Here is an 18,230-nt window from a genome sequence, read left to right as displayed (position 1 = left end):
GGCACAATGACATACCTCCCAACATGACCCTCTCCAGGAGGGACAGAATGCTCTGCTTCTGGACTTCCCTCTTAATTTATGATTGCCGGAACCTGTGTAGAACAGGCTAATGGATAAGAAAGGTGTCTTACCACAGGTGATGGCAATCATAAATTAAGAGAAAAGACCAGAAGCAGAGTATTCTGTCCCTCCTGGAGAGGGTCATGTTGGGAGGTATGCAATCATGATACTCTGTGTGGCACACCCTAGTCATCTTCTCAAGTCCATGCCAGTGCAAAATGCCAGCACACGCACACTGTCCCATATGCAAACATTAAAAACAATTTGAAACTAAGCAACAATAAGAACAAAATACTAGTTGTTTTTCTCATTTTGATTTAAATGCCATGTCCTCGCTTGCTTTGCTAGTCCAATAACCTGGACTACCATACCCTCCAACATGACCCGCCCCACTAGGTACAAAATGCTCTGTTTCTGGACTTCCCCCTTAATTTATTATTGCCATCACCTGTGAAGAAACAGCTTTCTTATCATTTAACTAGTTCAACACAGGTGATGGAAATCATAAATTAAGAGGGAAGTCCAGAAACAGAGCATTCTGTACCTAGTGGGGCGGGTCATGTTGGACTTGGAGTGTCTGGACTACATGATGTCAATTTTAATTCAGCCCTGATTATGCATTATGTTGAACTAAAAGTAGGAGTGGCAGAAAAGGAGACTGTATTATTTTTCTATTAAATGTTCCTAAAATGCTGCAACAAATAATTATCTGTGATAATAGTCTTTCTGCCACAACCAAGATGGACGTCGAGTTGCTAAGCAAGTTTGTGGCATGCATCATACCACGCCGTGGGAACAAGATGGTCAGTACGAGGTATAAATGGCTTTTTTGAGTGGGATGGCGAATCATATATAACAATATCACCAGAGGTAGCTCTTACATACCTCACACAGGACGCCGCACCCAAGATGGCGCTCATGAGGCGACGTGGTGTGTGTCGGGATTCCAGTGACGTCACGTCCCGCGCTCGCTGCCGCCGGAAGCAGCTGTAGTAGGCTGGACTCTAGAGGCTGTCGCTGGAGCTGGCGTCGCAGCATTGTGTAGCCGGGGGCTGGGCCGTGTGTGTGAGTCCAGGTAGCAGCACCGAGCATGATCTCCCCGGGAGCAGCCACACAGCCCGCCTCTGGGGGCCATTGTCCATTGCTGCAACTGTACAGACACCTATGTATTATAATAGCACAGTCCAGCAGTTTGGTTGCAGTCAGAGTCTGCTTTGCCCATTTATTTTCCCCTCCTGACTTCTTTCCACATAGTTGTTATTGCATGCCTTCCTTGTCCATTACCCATTTCCTATAATCTGGGCTGAATTTGCTGGCATGTAACAGCAATTCACAATTTGGGCAACAAGTGGGAAAATCAGTAGGTGGCTGTTCTCAAACTCTAATGACAAGTAAGACTAGCAGTTGTTTTGTTTCCAAAACTTTGCATGTGCAGGTGAATCTGCTGAAGAAAAAGTTGTCTATACTTTCACATTTATCAGGTGCAATATTACAACAGCTATTATGTGAAACCATATTTTGTGGCATATTATATATAATTATTTTTTTATTACGTAAAAGCTCCTGGTAATGTGTCGGATGATGTTGGGAAGGAGGCGTGCATGGTCATATTTAATATTCTACTTTTGTATTACTTATCCATGCCTGAAAGAAAAACAGTTGTATAGTAATTGATTGTATGTATTTTCTGTGTACAGGGAGAGGTCCCCAGTCATTTTGTTCTTGCGTTTCTCTCTGATATTATCAGAGAACTACAGCTGGATGTCTGGCCTACTGAAAGTCGACAGTAACTAGGTCGACAATGTCTAGGTCGACCACTATTGGTCGACAGGGTGTCTAGGTCGACAGGGTCTTTAGGTCGACATGTTCTAGGTCGACAGGTCAAAAGGTCGACATGAGTTTTTCATGTTATTTTGGTGTCGTTTTCTTCGTAGAGTGACCGGGAACCCCAATTAGTGCACCGCGTCCCCTCGCATGGCTCGCTTCGCTCGCCATGCTTCGGGCATGGTGCCTTCGCTCCGCTACCGCTTCGCTCGGCACAGATTACCGTTCCAATCGTAGTCCACGTGGATCGTTAAGTATGAAAAGGTTCAAAAAAAGAAAAAAAATGTGAAAAACTCATGTCGACCTTTTGACCTGTCGACATAGAACATGTCGACCTAGACACCCTGTCGACCTAGTTACTGTCGACCAATAGTGGTCGACCTAGACATTGTCGACCTAGTTACTGTCGACTTTCAGTCCGGATCCCGTCTGGCCTGCATAGGAATAAATATTTCCCCTCTTGGCTCCAACCTTCTTGAGTGTCTTCATTTATCACTGTAATGTTTATACGCCACTTTTAAATCTTGCCTTGCTGTGTTTTGAGTTAGGTAGCTTTGCTGTCTGCGTGGTGGTTCTTTTAGAGCGGTATTGTATATGATACTGGATGAAAGCGTCTTCTACTTTAAGGTATCCCAGTTGCATTAAGAAGCACTGTGGAAATCAGATTTTACTGTTCCTGATTCAAAATAATGTCTTGAGTGGTTGCACTGATTGTTTAGACCTGATGTGTTTTTTTGCTCATTATGCAATTAAATGTGGCAAGTCTTTGTGTCTTATTGTACTGTTTTCATCCAACAGGCCATGGATAATGTGTTTATCCAGCATAGTGTCAAAGTGCTGCAAGCCCTTAACAAGCAACGAGAGGACGGCCGATACTGCGATGCCACGCTGGTTGTTGGCGATCTCCATTTTAAAGCCCACTGGAGCATACTGGCTTGTTGCAGTCACTTCTTCCAGAGCCTTTATGGAGATGGCAGCTCCTCAAACATTATTCTTCATGAAAGGTTCTCTGAAATCATGGGTCTTCTCCTGGACTTTCTCTACACAGGAGAGCTGGCTCTTTCCCAACACAACATTGACAAAGTTCTACGAGCGTCTAAGGAACTTGGCATTTTTGAAGCTGTGGAGGCCTGCGAGAGGTTCCAACCCAAGTGTTTTCATCCAGTGGATCAAAGTCAAGACTATTTTCAAGAGTCCGGCACAATGGAATCCCTAAATGGACACCTGAAGGAGGCAGAGGAGTCCGATGGAGAGGACACATTAAAGGGGATTTCAGACCTCCGCAATGCCCTCTCTGACACTGGAGTGCCTTCCGAACAGAGCAACTGTCAGGATAGCAGCCTCTCCCTACTGCAAGGGACCGTGGAGATTTCCACCTTCCAGGAAACTGCCATGAAACATACAGGTCTTAGCACAGAACCAGTGGAGCGTAGAGAGTTCAAGCGGCAAAGGAGAGGACAGAAGAGTGAGTTGTGTATCAGCGGAGATGGAGATTATATTACGGTAATACTTTTTCTCTCTTCATAGTTAAATAGGTTTCACTGCAAAAACATTTACTTATCACTAAACAACTTCTTTTAATATTAGGTTTTTTTTTATTCAGTACTCATCAAAGCCACACATTTTAATATAATAATCATATTTAGCTTATAACACCCCTCCGGTGCTGGCGACTACCATAAAACACTCCAGGTTGGATTCTGAGCCATCCTTTACTCCCAGTTCTGCCACATCTACTGATTCTTAGCCAACTGTGCATTTGCCGCAGCTATTAAATATGCAACTTTGAGCCTCTATGGGTCATACCCATCTCATTGACATCTCATTGGAAGCAGAATGAGTGTTACTTGGGCAGGTGAGGGGCAACAGGGCATAGGCATGTAAGAGAAGGGTCCCATGGCCATGTAGCCAGAGTTACCAGACATTGTGAGTTGAGCATATGAATTGTGCAGACCATTGTCAATTGTATCTCCTGCACCAAGCCTGGTGTTGGTGTAAGTGGTGTTACTAGTGACTACAGCTGCTCTCAGCTGCGGGGACCTAGGGACTTGTGATTGCAGAGATGCATATATTGGTGGATGGTAGCATAGGCCTTCTGATACCTGTAAGGATCCAGAATTGTGACCGCATTCCGCACTACTCAGAGTACAGGCACTCAGTGCTGTCGCAGGTCCTGATTATTGGCTTGCCTGACTACCCCACTTCCCCGCAGAGGGAGTGCAGTAAATCAGAACCCCAAAATGAGACCCAGTAAAAACCCAAAGATTACGCCTTTAGATTTGGTAACCCTTTCATGACTGGAAGTGTCTAGACGTCTCAATGACCAGTCCAATTGTTACTGACTTGGATTGGCAGGAAGTACCAACGTCATTTCGTAGCCAGACCATGCACATTCCTTTGGTCACAGGCTTCATGTGTAAATGGTATGTGTATTATACCTTAGCAGGTAAGATTTGAGATCAGATATAAAAGACTTTGGTTCAGAGTCCTCCTTTACCAGAACTTGGTCACTTGGCTAGTTATCGTATGAATAAACCATGTAGTGCTGCCATGCAAACTAGGCTGTGGTTTGCCTGTTTTTTAACTCTGTGTCTTGTTTTTTTGTTTATTTACTTTGGGCCTGATTCAGACTTGTACGCTAACCCGATGGTTAGTGTACACGTTTGATGGTGGGGATACTGCGTATGTGCAGAACGGGTCCTGTGTCCAAGCACGCAGTGCCCCCTAAGCCGACAGGTTTATGGTGTTTGGGGGTGGGGTAGGGGCGGTGACTAACTTTATTCCATAAATCAGAAACATGTCGCCTCCGTTTTGTGGGAGTTCCGAGGTCAGAGTCTGCGTCTGGCGATGCAGATTTGCTGACCTCAGCTGCGGGTCAGAGACGGCCATCCTGAGTAACCTGAAGGTTACAAACAAACAGTGGCAGCTGCTCGATCATTCCTGTAAATAATTATATATCAGGTGCTAGAAAAGGGGAAGGGTCACAAACAAACAGCAGACAGAGAGGGGGTGTGCTCCGCCCCCCCCCCCCCCCCTGGTATCCCCCCAACACACTAAAAATTATCTGTAACCATATCTGAACCTATCTGGTATTAGAATTTCAGAGAAATTGGTCACATGCGTTTGCAAAGACATGTTTAGCTGCTGAGCCGTGTCAAGGCTTCTCCGATATCAGCTGTCCTAACACTACATAATGGCAGTGCCCACATTGGGCCAAGTGATTTGTCTACAGTAAGGCCTCATGATAAAGGCTCATACTAAAAGGTTACTCAAATGACAGAAGGCCACGCACGGTGATCTGAAGGTGCTTCTTGAGATGCACCAGCGGATCATGGAAGCAGCCAGGAGGTGTCTATTTACACCAGACACCACCTGCTGCATTAGCATATTAGCTGTACGGTATTGCGCAGCCACTTCCTTGCACCGTGTCAGTATCATATAACTCTGAATCAGGCCCTTTGTTAATAACTGCAATTGTCCCCAGTGCTCAGTGTTAACATACATATGAGGCCTAACCAATTGAAAGAAGAATAGAATTGCAGTAAAACTGATCTTGATGTAATGTTCCTATATTTGATATATTGTCTCTTCCATTGAAGTGGGACTTGGAGGTGGACGAGATCCATGATGTCATAGCAGAGGACACGGTCTATATCCAGGATGATCTAGATGAGGATTATGTTTTAGAACGGAAGATCCCAAGCTCCAAGCGAAGGACATGCACGCCCAAGAAGATTGTCCCTTTAGAACCATCTGCTAATGACGCAACACTGGATGGAGATCTAAAGAACAAGAGAAATTCCAATAACCCAGTGGAATGTCCCATATGTCAGAAAAGGTTTCTCAGCAAATACTACCTCAAGGTCCATAACAGGTAAATTAGGAGATTCTCACTGTCCAATATTGCTGTGATCAGAGGATCATACAGGTCTTTAGCTGGGATTGTTTCATATAGGATTCTGTAAAGCAGATCTAAGCACCTTGTGATTTGCCAGTTGTTGAGGAAAAAGTTCCACCGTGTTCTACCATCCAGAGGATTAGACATGTAGTTCACTCATAGCATTGGTGTCACGTTTACCTACCTCTTCCATATTCTTTCATACTGTAATGCCTAATGTATTCATTGTGGAGTTACGACTCATGACATAATGGCGTGTTAACCACTTGCCTGTCATGGTTGCATCAGATGCGACCACACAGGGCTTGGCTTTCCCTGATACCTATCGGAATGCTCCAAGTGTGACTGCAGGAATAGAAGACTTCTGCAATCGCCGCTCTCAGTGGGACCTCCGGTACCTCTGCTTCCTGGTCCCTCACCCCCCAGTGCATACCGTGCTGCCAATCACTGCTGATTGGTCAGCCCGGCGGCACCCCTCCGCCCAGCGACTGCATTCACTAGCAGCCGCTGGGGAAATGTAAAACTAAGCAGCCCTCACCTTCCCTAAAAAGTTCCGGAAGCTGCGCAGAGGATCACGTGCCAGGAAAACAAAGTCGCAATGTTCTGATCATCGATGGTAGCACTGCTCCCATCGTCAATGTTTTCTTCTTTTTGTTATTGTATTAGATATACTTTAAGTAAATGTTCTTAGCCTAATTCAATCATAAAAAAATTAAAATTTCTGAGCATTTTATTTAATTTATTTTTTTATATATATTTAAGTGGTTAAGGATGCATGTAGTGTGGTCACTCGGCGGTGCTAACAACAAATATAAATAAATGAATGAGATCAAAAGAAGACTTGACACTTCCCTTAGAAATATGATGTAGTCTAGATCTGGGCAGGAGCCTTAAGGTGCCCATACACCTGAAGATTTATCTTCCAATCTGGCTGGTTGGAATGAAAATCTGGTAATGTATGGGAACAAATGACATGGATGGGAGCAAATGACAGTTGACCATTTCAAATGGTTAACTGTCATTTGCTCCCATCCATTACCAGATTTTTGTTCCAACCAGCCAGATTGGAATATAAATCTTTAGGTGTATGGGCACCTTTAGACCTCAGCGAGTATACATATATGGAAAGAAAAGAGCCTTACAATAATGTTAAACCTTACAGATAACCTTACGTCAGTATGGGAGAGTCGGTTCACTTGTCAAAAACTTGAAATTGAATTGTTGTGGTAATTGATCCCCTTAGGTATTCTTGTTACTTCCAATAGGTAATACAGACGTATCAAGGAATAAATTAGATGGTGGACGGTTATCTACTGGTAGGGAAACTTTTCTCCTCCAGAATAAACAGTAGTCTGTCTGAGTTTTATACAATGAGCCTGATGTAGAGGTGCACATTGTTGCAAGCACAGCTGCAATTTTCGTTTGCAGTAGACTTGCAAAAATATAGACTTAGACTTAATTGTCATTGGCGCTGGCGTAGGGTAAGCTTGCTGGAACTGTGACAGCCAAAGGCAGGTAATGTATAATAACTACACACCACTGAGATCAGTTGAGGGCAGCTGCTTGGCATCATCAATATGGAAGTGAGGTGGTTGGACGTTTTGGGCGATCTGCTTTAGCCATTGTTTTCTTTGGCGCATCATGGGCCTAATTCAGACCTGAACGCAGCAGCAAATTTATTAGCAAATGGGCAAAACCATGTGCACAGCAGGGGGTTCATGACGTGTAGCGAGAGCTAGATTTGGGTGGGTTATATTGTTTCTGTGCACGGTAAATACTGGCTTTTTTTTTTTTTTTTTTTTTTACACTGTAATTTAAGTTTGAGCACGCCCCATCCAAATCTAACACTCTCTGCAAATGTTCTATCTGCCCCACCCGCAGTGCACATGGTTTTGCCCATTTGCTTACAAGTTTGCTGCTGCGATCAGGTCTGAATTAGGCCCCATGTGCTATTTTCCGTCCATTTGGGGGTGTTATTTAGGCATTGGTATGGTGTTCTTTTAGGCTTCATTCTGCAGACATGTCTGAACCACTTTAAAAGTTGGCTTTTAATACAGGATTCAATGTGGGTTGGCATGGTTTTCGGATGTTTTAATTTCCCCAGCAGTCTGTTAGTTTTACTTGTAGTATGTTTCGTAAGGTCCTCATTTATTTATTAATGGTTTCTTACATAGTGCAGCAAACTCTGTTGCACTTTACAATTGGAAACAAAACTGGGTAATAACAGACAGGTAGGGTGGCCCTGCCCGCAAGCTTACAATCTATAGGGAAATAGGCATTGATACACAAGGATAGGTGTTATCTATTGCATAATGGTTCTTCAGATTCCAAAGGTTGTTGGTGGGCTGTATGATATGGTCACACAGCAATGTTGGTAATGAGGATGTGAAAGTAAAGAAAGAGAAAATGTTAGGATATGTGGGGATGTAATTGGATAGGTAAGTTTATGAAGGTTATGTGGGTGTTTCTGGAATTTGATACGCTTGCTTGAAGAGGTGAGTTTTCAGGGAACTCTTGAAGGTTTGGAAACTAGAAGAGCGTTTTATTGTGCATGGGAGGGCATTCCTCAGAATGGGTGCAGCCCGAAGAAAGTCCTGCAGTCATGAATGGGACCAAATAATGAGTGTGGAGGAGAGAAGTTGATCTTGTGAAGAGCTTAAAGGTCGGGTTGGGAGATATTTTGAGATGAACGAAGAGCTGTACATTGGTGTAGGTTGGTTAATGGCCTTGTGTGTGAGTAAAAGTATTTTATATTGAATACGGTAGAATACAGGTAACCAATGGAGGGACTGACAGAGTGAATCTGCTGACGTACATCTAGCGAGGAAGATTAGCCTCGCAGCTGCATTCAGAATGGATTGTATTTGTGAGAGTCGAGTCTCTTTATGGTAAGACCAGTACGAAGACTATTGCAATAATCAATGTGGGAGATAATGAGAGCATGGATTAGAGCAGGCATGTCAAACTCAAAATCCCAACTGGGCCGAATAATCAAGGTCTAAGTCTTGGGTGGGCCGCAAGAAAAAGAGTCTTATATGCAATTATGCAATATATAACTGTGCGGTCCCCTCTCCCCTATATAATAATAATACCATATTTCAGTGTGTGCCAGGAGCTGTTATTCCCCCTCATATATAACTGTGCGGACCCCTCTCCCCCATTTAATAATACCATATTTCAGCGTGTGCCAGGAGCTGTTATTCCCCTCCTATATCACCACCGGCAGTGCCAGATACACATAATTGACCCCAGCAGTGCCAGATACCCATAATTGCTCCCACAGTGCCAGATAACACACATCCCCCCCCCCCCCCCCCCCCCCCCCATGGTGCCAGGTAACACATATGCCCCCTCGGTGCCAGATAACAAATATGCCCCCACAGTGAAATTTGCACATATGCCCCCTCTATGCCATATAACAAATATGTCCCCACAGTGAAATTTATACACGTGCCCCCAGCAGTGAGCTCACCGCACTTTTCACGGCTCTGCTCGCGCTGCCTCCGCTGTGGCTGTTGTCCCTCTGGCGGCGGGTGAGTGAAATCAAGTGCTAGCTCGTGAGCCATTCAAAGCTTGCGGTCCAGCAGCTAATCAAGAGCCGCTGCTGCCGGTTCATAAGCTCTGATTGGCTGACGTACCGGCGCCTGATTTGAAATAGAAGGCCGCCTTCGGTGTCCGGCGCGCAGCCCGCGGCCCACAAAAGTGGGCGCAAGTTTGACACGTCTGCATTAGAGTTTTTGCAGTGTTTTGTGTAAGGTATGGTCGTATTTTTGGATCTGTTGTTTAGATGCATTTAACATGTTTTTGAGATAGCTTGGAAGTGGGAAAGAAAAGACAGTTAAGAGTCAAGGATGACCTCTAGGCAGTGAACTTGTTTGGTAGGATTTATTGTTGAGTTCTCAACAGTGATAGAGATATCAGGTTGGTAACTACTGTTGGTTGGTGAAAATATATTTAACTCTGTTTTAGAAATATTAAGTTTGAGGTGGCGAGATGACATCCAAGACGAAACAGCAGAAAGGCATTCAGTGACACGGCCCAATACAGATGGTGACAAATAAGGGAATTATAGGTAGATTTGAGTATCATCCATATACAGCTGATACTGAAATCCAAAAGAGCTGATTATTTTGCCAAGAGATGTGGGATAGATTGAGAAAAGCAGAGGACCTAAGACTGCGCATAGCGGTATTCCAACTGATAGAGGTAGAGAAGAAGAGGTGGAATCAGAGAAGTGAACACTGAAAGAGTGATTAGATAGTTAGGATGAGAACAAAGAAAGGGCTGTATCCTGAATACCTAGGGATTGTAGTGTTTGTATAAGAAGAGAGTGGTCAACAGTATATAAAGCAGCAGAGAGATCTAGAAGAATAAGTAGTGAGTAATGGCCTTTAGACTTCGCAGTGACCAGATCATTCATTACTTTAGTCAGTGCTGTCTCAGTGGAGTGTTGGGAAAGAAAGCCTGACTGATGTGGGTCCAATAAGTTGTGAGAGTGAGTGTAGTGAGTCTCCAAAGTAGCTTGGAGGGGCATGGGAGCTGAAAGATGGGGCAGTAGTTTGAAAGAGAGTTTGGGTCAGAATTTTTTTTTTTTCAGAATGGGGTGATAGTCCGTTATCTACCTTTTAACATTAGCTATATACTAATACCGTGTAGCCGTAATGGCCGCTAAACCACGTGCACGTGCTACGTCCTCCGTACGCTATTTGCGTATGAAGGCCTCGCACGTGGTACGCAAATTACGTACACACGCTACGCTGGGTGTATGGAATACACACAGCGAGCGTACACACAGACAGTACTTTTATAAACTTTAAACACAGAGCCTGATTATACTGTAAGTCTTCGTATTGAGATACTGCAATGATATACCACTGGTTAACCTGGATATTTAAGCAAGCTGTTTGAGTGATTGAGATACATTGAAACCCTTTGTACTAGCTAGAGAAACACAGACACCCTGCTGAGGTTCCAAAACCTTTACTAACGAGATTTAGTTATGTAAAAAGGGAAAAATACAGTTAACATCTTATACACTACAGACTAACATCAATACCTAAACATGATAACTACACATATACAATATACAACAGTTTAACAATTACAGAGAGAGAGAGTATGGCAAATACAAACAGAGAACAAGTTGGTTACAGAGAAAAACTTACACACTGGGGAATGATCGCTGCGCAGTCCTGGTCACCAGCTCCATAGTTAGTCAGTGATGAAAACCTTTTGTGGAGAGTAGACTGAGCTGGCCCAAACTGGCTGTTCCTTATATACACTGCATACAGTACACTACAAAGGGACCTATATCTCATTGTTCATTGGACACAGGAATCTGTCTTCACATTACAACAAAAGGTCATAGGTTTGTTTGAACAGGTGGGCTGTGACTATTCCAGACTGCTCAGGTGGGAGGGAATCTCAGGATTCCCACCACATGGACAATGAACCGCAAATACAGTAAATGTCCAGAAACTATTTATAGACATAACTATACGCAGGAGCAATTAATCTCTACCTAACCAGCACCGGATTGTTTCTAATAAAATACTCTTCGGTTAGGTACCAAACACCATCGCTCAGACCCTATCTGACCCTTCGTATCATGCAAAGAGGAATTCCTTTGTTCATGAATCAGTTACACTAAACAAACTTACTGATATTATTAAGGAGACTATAACCTACAAAATACACTATTTGGATTAACTATGTGACAATCGAGTCGCCCACCAGACGCACACAAACTCTACCGTAAATGCACATACCACACGCCTGAGCGCACGACCGTGGAGGCGCCGTCACGCAACTGCGAATATGCGCACGCACGGGAGAGAATGTGCACGTGCAGCGGGCAAGTGCATGGGGTTAATATATGGCAACGTGCAGCATGATATTTTTCGACTTTGACAGTGGGTAATCACTGCATGCTTGAACAGTGAAGGAAAGATTCCTAGGAGATAGAGAGATTTCAAGTTTTAGTTAAGGTTTGGATGAGCACAGGAGACAGCTTCACTGATTTGTGAGGGTATAGGATCAAGAGGAGAGGTAGTCAAGTAGCAGGATGAGATGAGTGTTAATACTTCATCTACATTTGTAGGATCAAATGAAGAGAAGGTGCCATAGGGTTCACTTAGGGAATTGAGCTGGTCACTGGCTGAGAAAGAGCATACCATTTCATCTCGGATCTTCTCAATCTTGTCCTTTAAGTAGGAAGCAAGATCTTGCATACTGATAGTGGGTTGGGTGAGGGAGGGCTGAAAAGTTATTTAAATGTATTAAAAAGTCGCTTGGGTTTAGAGGCTTGAGCAGAGATGAGATTTTGGAAATAGGTTTGTTTGGCAGTGTCCAGGGCATTACGATAGGAGCGGTAGATAGTCTAATATGTGAGGAAGTTGCTTGAACTACGAGATTTGTGCTATTTACGTGAACGTTTTTGTAGGTGTCTTGTTAATTTAGAGTGCCACGGTTGACATCTAGGCCTACCTCATTTGGAAATGTCCCAGCCTTGTTAGGTTGTTTTTAAGGATTGTCCATTATTCTGAACTATAAAGTAATCTTGTTCTAAACGATGCGTTGAATACTTTAATTTTTATGGCAATGGAAATGTCCTGTTGGTTCCAGACACCAAACATTTACTAATGACTCAGCCTCTGGCTTTTGCACAGAACCACCTACTGCCCATGTCTCACATCTGCTGCTAATGCACGTCAACGGGAACATCAGGTGCACGTTGGTCAGACCGTGGACCTCTGAGAAACTTTATGCCAGCTCTCCTAAGACGCCCTCTCAGGCTGCAAATTAATTTGGAGTGGCTGACTAAGCAATGCCTAGAAAGCAGTCCCTACAAGCCTGCGTCTTTCTAGCCTCCCCGGTACCTCCTCCAAATGCTGACTACTTGTTACTCACCTTCCAAATAAATCCTCTGTTTTTCCACAATCACTAATCATTCTCTGCGCATGCGACTATGAAGCATGCACAGCGCCACAAATCTATCCACTGCATCCGATAGTGACATTGTGAGCACCACTGAATCCGCCCCAAAGAAAAAACACGCCAAGCATAGTGTATTAGATACACCACCTGTTTAATCCAAAAGAATGTGTAAAAATGAACGAAAAGACGCACAGGTATAAAGGTGAGTTTGAACCGGATTGCAGATAAAATAAGATGTTTTAATTGTACATGTGTCTCCTAGTGTTCATTCTAGGAATTTTTTAGGGCAGGGTGTTGATCATTGAGGAGGGCACATTTTTCATTTTGAAGGGCACATTTTTGATGCGACTCTGTGCACAAAGCATAGCGCATAGGTTTATAGTTTTTTATACATATATTTTCCCCTTAATGTATCATTTACCCCTACATACATATAGGACACCCATGTAATACCCAACATCTGTACTGAGAAAAAATATATTTCTCTGACGTCCTAGTGGATGCTGGGACTCCGTAAGGACCATGGGGATATAGCGGCTCCGCAGGAGACAGGGCACAAAATAAAAGCTTAAGGATCAGGTGGTGTGCACTGGCTCCTCCCCCTATGACCCTCCTCCAAGCCTCAGTTAGATTTTTGTGCCCGGCCGAGAAGGGTGCAATCTAGGTGGCTCTCCTGAGCTGCTTAGAATAAAAGTTTAGTTAGGTTTTTTTATTTTCAGTGAGTCCTGCTGGCAACAGGCTCACTGCATCGTGGGACTAAGGGGAGAAGAAACGGACTCACCTGAGTGCAGAGTGGATCGGGTTTCTTAGGCTACTGGACACTAGCTCCAGAGGGACGATCACAGGTTCAGCCTGGATGGGTCACCGGAGCCGCGCCGCCGTCCCCCTTACAGAGCCAGAAGAGACGAAGAGGTCCGGTGAAATCGGCGGCAGAAGACATCCTGTCTTCAGACTAAGGTAGCGCACAGCACCGCAGCTGTGCGCCATTGCTCTCAGCACACTTCACACTCCGGTCACTGAGGGTGCAGGGCGCTGGGGGGGGAGCGCCCTGAGACGCAATATAACAGAATACCTTAGGTGGCAAAACAGAATACATCACATATAGCTCCTGGGCTATATGGATGTATTTTAATCCCCTGCCATTTTACACAAAAAAGCGGGAGATAAGGACGTCGTGAAGGGGCGGAGCCTATCTCCTCAGCACACAAGCGCCATTTTCCCTCACAGCTCCGCTGGAAGGACGGCTCCCTGACTCTCCCCTGCAGTCCTGCTTCAGAATCAGGGTAAAAAAGAGAAGGGGGGGCATTGTTGGCAGCAAATAACAATAATTAACAGCAGCTATAAGGGAATAACACTTATATAAGGTTATCCCTGTATATATATATATAGCGCTGGGTGTGTGCTGGCAGACTCTCCCTCTGTCTCTCCAAAGGGCTAAGTGGGGTCCTGTCCTCTATCAGAGCATTCCCGGTGTGTGTGTGCTGTGTGTCGGTACGCGTGTGTCGACATGTATGAGGAGGAAAATTATGTGGAGGCGGAGCAGTTGCCTGCGTTGGTGATGTCACCCCCTAGGGAGTCGACACCTGACTGGATGATTGTATTTAAACAATTAAGTGATAATGTCAGCAATTTGCAAAAAACTGTTGACATGAGACAGCCGGCAAATCAGTTAGTGCCTGTCCAGGCGTCTCAGACACCGTCAGGGGCGCTAAAACGCCCGTTACCTCAGTGGGTCGACACAGACCCTGACACAGATACTGAGTCTAGTGTCGACGGTGACGAGACAAACGTAATGTCCAGTAGGGCCACACGTTACATGATCACGGCAATGAAAGAGGCATTGAACCTTTCTGACACTACAAGTACCACAAAGAAGGGTATTATGTGGGGTGAGAAAAAACTACCAATATTTTTTCCTGAGTCAGAGGAAATAAATGAGGTGTGTGAAAAAGCGTGGGTTTCTCCCGATAAAAAACAGCTAATTTCTAAAAAATTATTAGCATTATATCCTTTCCCGCCAGAGGTTAGGGCGCGTTGGGAAACACCCCCTAGGGTAGATAAGGCGCTCACACGTTTATCTAAACAAGTAGCGTTACCGTCTCCTGATACGGCTACCCTCAAAGAACCAGTTGATAGAAGGCTGGAAAAATATCCTAAAAAGTATATACACACATACTGGTGTTATACTGCGACCAGCAATCGCCTCAGCCTGGATGTGCAGTGCTGGAGTCGCATGGTCGGATTCCCTGACTGAGAATATTGATACCCTGGATAGGGACAATATTTTGTTAACTATAGAACATTTAAAGGATGCATTATTATATATGCGTGATGCACAGAGGGATATTTGCACCCTGGCATCAAGAGTAAGTGCTATGTCCATCTCTGCCAGAAGAGCGTTGTGGACGCGACAGTGGTCAGGGGATGCGGATTCCAAACGGCACATGGAAGTATTGCCGTATAAAGGGGAGGAGTTATTTGGGGCTGGTCTATCGGACCTGGTGGCCACGGCAACGGCTGGAAAATCCACCTTTTTACCCCAGGTCACTCCACATCAGCAGAAAAAGACACCGTCTTTTCAATCTCAGTCCTTTCGTTCCCATAAGTACAAGCGAGCAAAAGGCCACTCCTTTCTGCCCCGGGGCAGAGGAAGAGGAAAAAGACTGCACCATGCAGCCGCTTCCCAAGAGCAGAAGCCCTCCCCTGCTTCTGCCAAGTCTTCAGCATGACGCTGGGGCTTTACAAGCAGACTCAGATATGGTGGGGGCCCGTCTCAAAAATTTCAACGCGCAGTGGGCTCACTCGCAAGTGGATCCCTGGATTCTACAGGTAGTATCGCAGGGGTACAAACTGGAATTCGAGGCGTTTCCCCCTCATCGTTTCCTGAAGTCTGCTTTACCAAAGTCTCCCTCCGACAGGGAGGCAGTTCTAGAAGCCATTCACAAGCTGTATTCCCAGCAGGTGATAATCAAGGTACCCCTCCTGCAACAAGGAAAGGGGTATTATTCCACGCTGTTTGTGGTACCGAAGCCGGACGGCTCGGTGAGACCAATTTTAAATCTGAAATCCTTGAACACTTACATAAAAAGGTTCAAATTCAAGATGGAGTCACTCAGAGCAGTGATAGCGAACCTGGAAGATCTCCACGTCCCGATATACCCTTCTCACCAAGGGTACCTCAGGTTTGTAGTACTAAACTGTCATTATCAGTTTCAGACGCTGCCATTTGGATTGTCCACGGCACCTCGGGTCTTTACCAAGGTAATGGCCGAAATGATGATTCTTCTACGAAGAAAAGGCATTTCAATTATCCCTTACTTGGACGATCTCCTGATAAGGGCAAGATCCAGGGAACAGTTAGAAGTCGGAGTAGCACTATCTCAGGTAGTGTTACGTCAGCACGGGTGGATTCTAAATATTCCAAAATCGCAGCTGATTCCAACGACACGTCTACTGTTCCTAGGAATGATTCTGGACACAGTCCAGAAGAAGGTGTTTCTCCCGGAGGAGAAGGCCAGGGAGTTATCCGAGCTAGTCAGGAACCTCCTAAAACCAGGACAGGTCTCAGTGCATCAGTGCACGAGGGTCCTGGGGAAAATGGTGGCTTCTTACGAAGCGATTCCATTCGGAAGATTCCATGCAAGAACATTTCAGTGGGATCTACTGGACAAATGGTCCGGATCGCATCTGCAGATGCATCAGCGGATAACCCTGTCGCCAAGGACAAGGGTGTCTCTCCTGTGGTGGCTGCAGAGTGCTCATCTACTAGAGGGCCGCAGATTTGGCATTCAGGATTGGATCCTGGTAACCACGGATGCCAGCCTGAGAGGCTGGGGAGCAGTCACACAGGGAAGGAATTTCCAGGGCCTGTGGTCAAGCTTGGAAACGTCTCTTCATATAAACATTCTGGAACTAAGGGCCATTTACAATGCCCTAAGTCAAGCAAAACCTCTGCTTCAGGGTCAGGCGGTGTTGATCCAATCGGACAACATCACGTCAGTCGCCCACGTAAACAGACAGGGCGGCACGAGAAGCAGGAGGGCAATGGCAGAAGCTGCAAGGATTCTTCGCTGGGCGGAAAATCATGTGATAGCACTGTCAGCAGTATTCATTCCGGGAGTGGACAACTGGGAAGCAGACTTCCTCAGCAGACACGACCTTCACCCGGGAGAGTGGGGACTTCACCCAGAAGTCTTCCACCTGATTGTAAACCGTTGGGAAAAACCAAAGGTGGACATGATGGCGTCACGTCTAAACAAAAAACTGGACAGATATTGCGCCAGGTCAAGGGACCCTCAGGCAATAGCAGTGGACGCTCTGGTAACGCCGTGGGTGTACCAGTCAGTGTATGTGTTCCCTCCTCTGCCTCTCATACCAAAAGTACTGAGAATCATAAGAAGGAGAGGAGTAAGAACTATACTCGTGGTTCCGGATTGGCCAAGACGGACTTGGTACCCGGAACTTCAAGAGATGCTCACGGACGAACCGTGGCCTCTACCTCTAAGAAAGGACCTGCTACTGCAGGGGCCTTGTCTGTTCCAAGACTTACCGCGGCTGCGTTTGACGGCATGGCGGTTGAACGCCGGATCCTGAGGGAAAAAGGCATTCCAGAAGAAGTCATCCCTACTCTGGTCAAAGCCAGGACGGACGTAACCGCAAAACATTATCACCGCATTTGGCGTAAATATGTTGCGTGGTGTGAGGCCAAGAAGGCCCCTACAGAGGAATTTCAACTGGGTCGTTTCCTTCATTTCCTGCAAACAGGACTGTCTATGGGCCTAAAATTAGGGTCCATTAAGGTTCAAATTTCGGCCCTGTCGATTTTCTTCCAGAAAGAACTGGCTTCAGTACCTGAAGTTCAGACATTTGTAAAAGGGGTGCTGCACATACAGCCTCCTTTTGTGCCTCCAGTGGCACCTTGGGATCTCAATGTGGTGTTGAGTTTTCTAAAGTCACATTGGTTTGAACCACTTTCCACTGTGGACTTAAAATATCTCACATGGAAGGTGTCGATGCTGTTAGCCTTGGCTTCAGCCAGGCGTGTGTCAGAATTGGCGGCTTTATCATATAAAAGCCCTTACTTGATATTTCATTCTGACAGGGCGGAATTGAGGACTCGTCCTCAATTTCTACCTAAGGTGGTTTCTGCATTTCACATGAACCAACCTATTGTGGTACCTGCGGCTACCAGGGACTTAGAGGACTCTAAGTTGCTTGACGTTGTCAGGGCCCTGAAAATATATGTTTCCAGGACGGCTGGAGTCAGAAAATCTGACTCGCTGTTTATCCTGTATGCACCCAACAAGCTGGGTGCTCCTGCTTCTAAGCAGACGATTGCTCGTTGGATTTGTAGTACAATTCAGCTTGCACATTCTGTGGCAGGATTGCCACAGCCAAAATCAGTAAAAGCCCATTCCACAAGGAAGGTGGGCTCATCTTGGGCGGCTGCCCGAGGGGTCTCGGCTTTACAACTTTGCCGAGCAGCTACTTGGTCAGGGGCAAACACGTTTGC

The 18,230-nt window shown here is 45.4% G+C and overlaps 1 protein-coding gene across 7 annotated transcripts in view; it reads left to right on the top strand.

Annotated features, from left to right (window-relative positions):
* Positions 1–952: 952 nt before the first annotated feature.
* ZBTB48 (zinc finger and BTB domain containing 48) overlaps positions 953–18,230 on the top strand; it is a 67,891-nt gene continuing 50,613 nt past the window's right edge. For 3 of the 7 annotated variants that reach the window (XM_063943398.1, XM_063943404.1, XM_063943403.1), the window contains exons 1-3: positions 953–1,135; positions 2,683–3,387; positions 5,484–5,758. In XM_063943398.1, coding sequence (XP_063799468.1) covers positions 2,686–3,387; positions 5,484–5,758 — 977 coding nt within the window. In that variant the 5' untranslated portion in view covers positions 953–1,135; positions 2,683–2,685. Of the gene's footprint in view, positions 1,542–2,682; positions 3,388–5,483; positions 5,759–18,230 lie in introns of all 7 variants that reach the window. The other 4 variants (XM_063943401.1, XM_063943400.1, XM_063943399.1 and 1 more) reach the window with 4 other exon arrangements.

This window comes from Pseudophryne corroboree, chromosome 10, assembly GCF_028390025.1.
Source record: "Pseudophryne corroboree isolate aPseCor3 chromosome 10, aPseCor3.hap2, whole genome shotgun sequence".
NCBI classification, from domain to species: Eukaryota; Metazoa; Chordata; class Amphibia; order Anura; family Myobatrachidae; genus Pseudophryne; species Pseudophryne corroboree.
The sequence above is the reverse complement of the archived record's forward strand: the minus strand, read 5'-3'. Positions and strand labels throughout refer to the sequence as shown.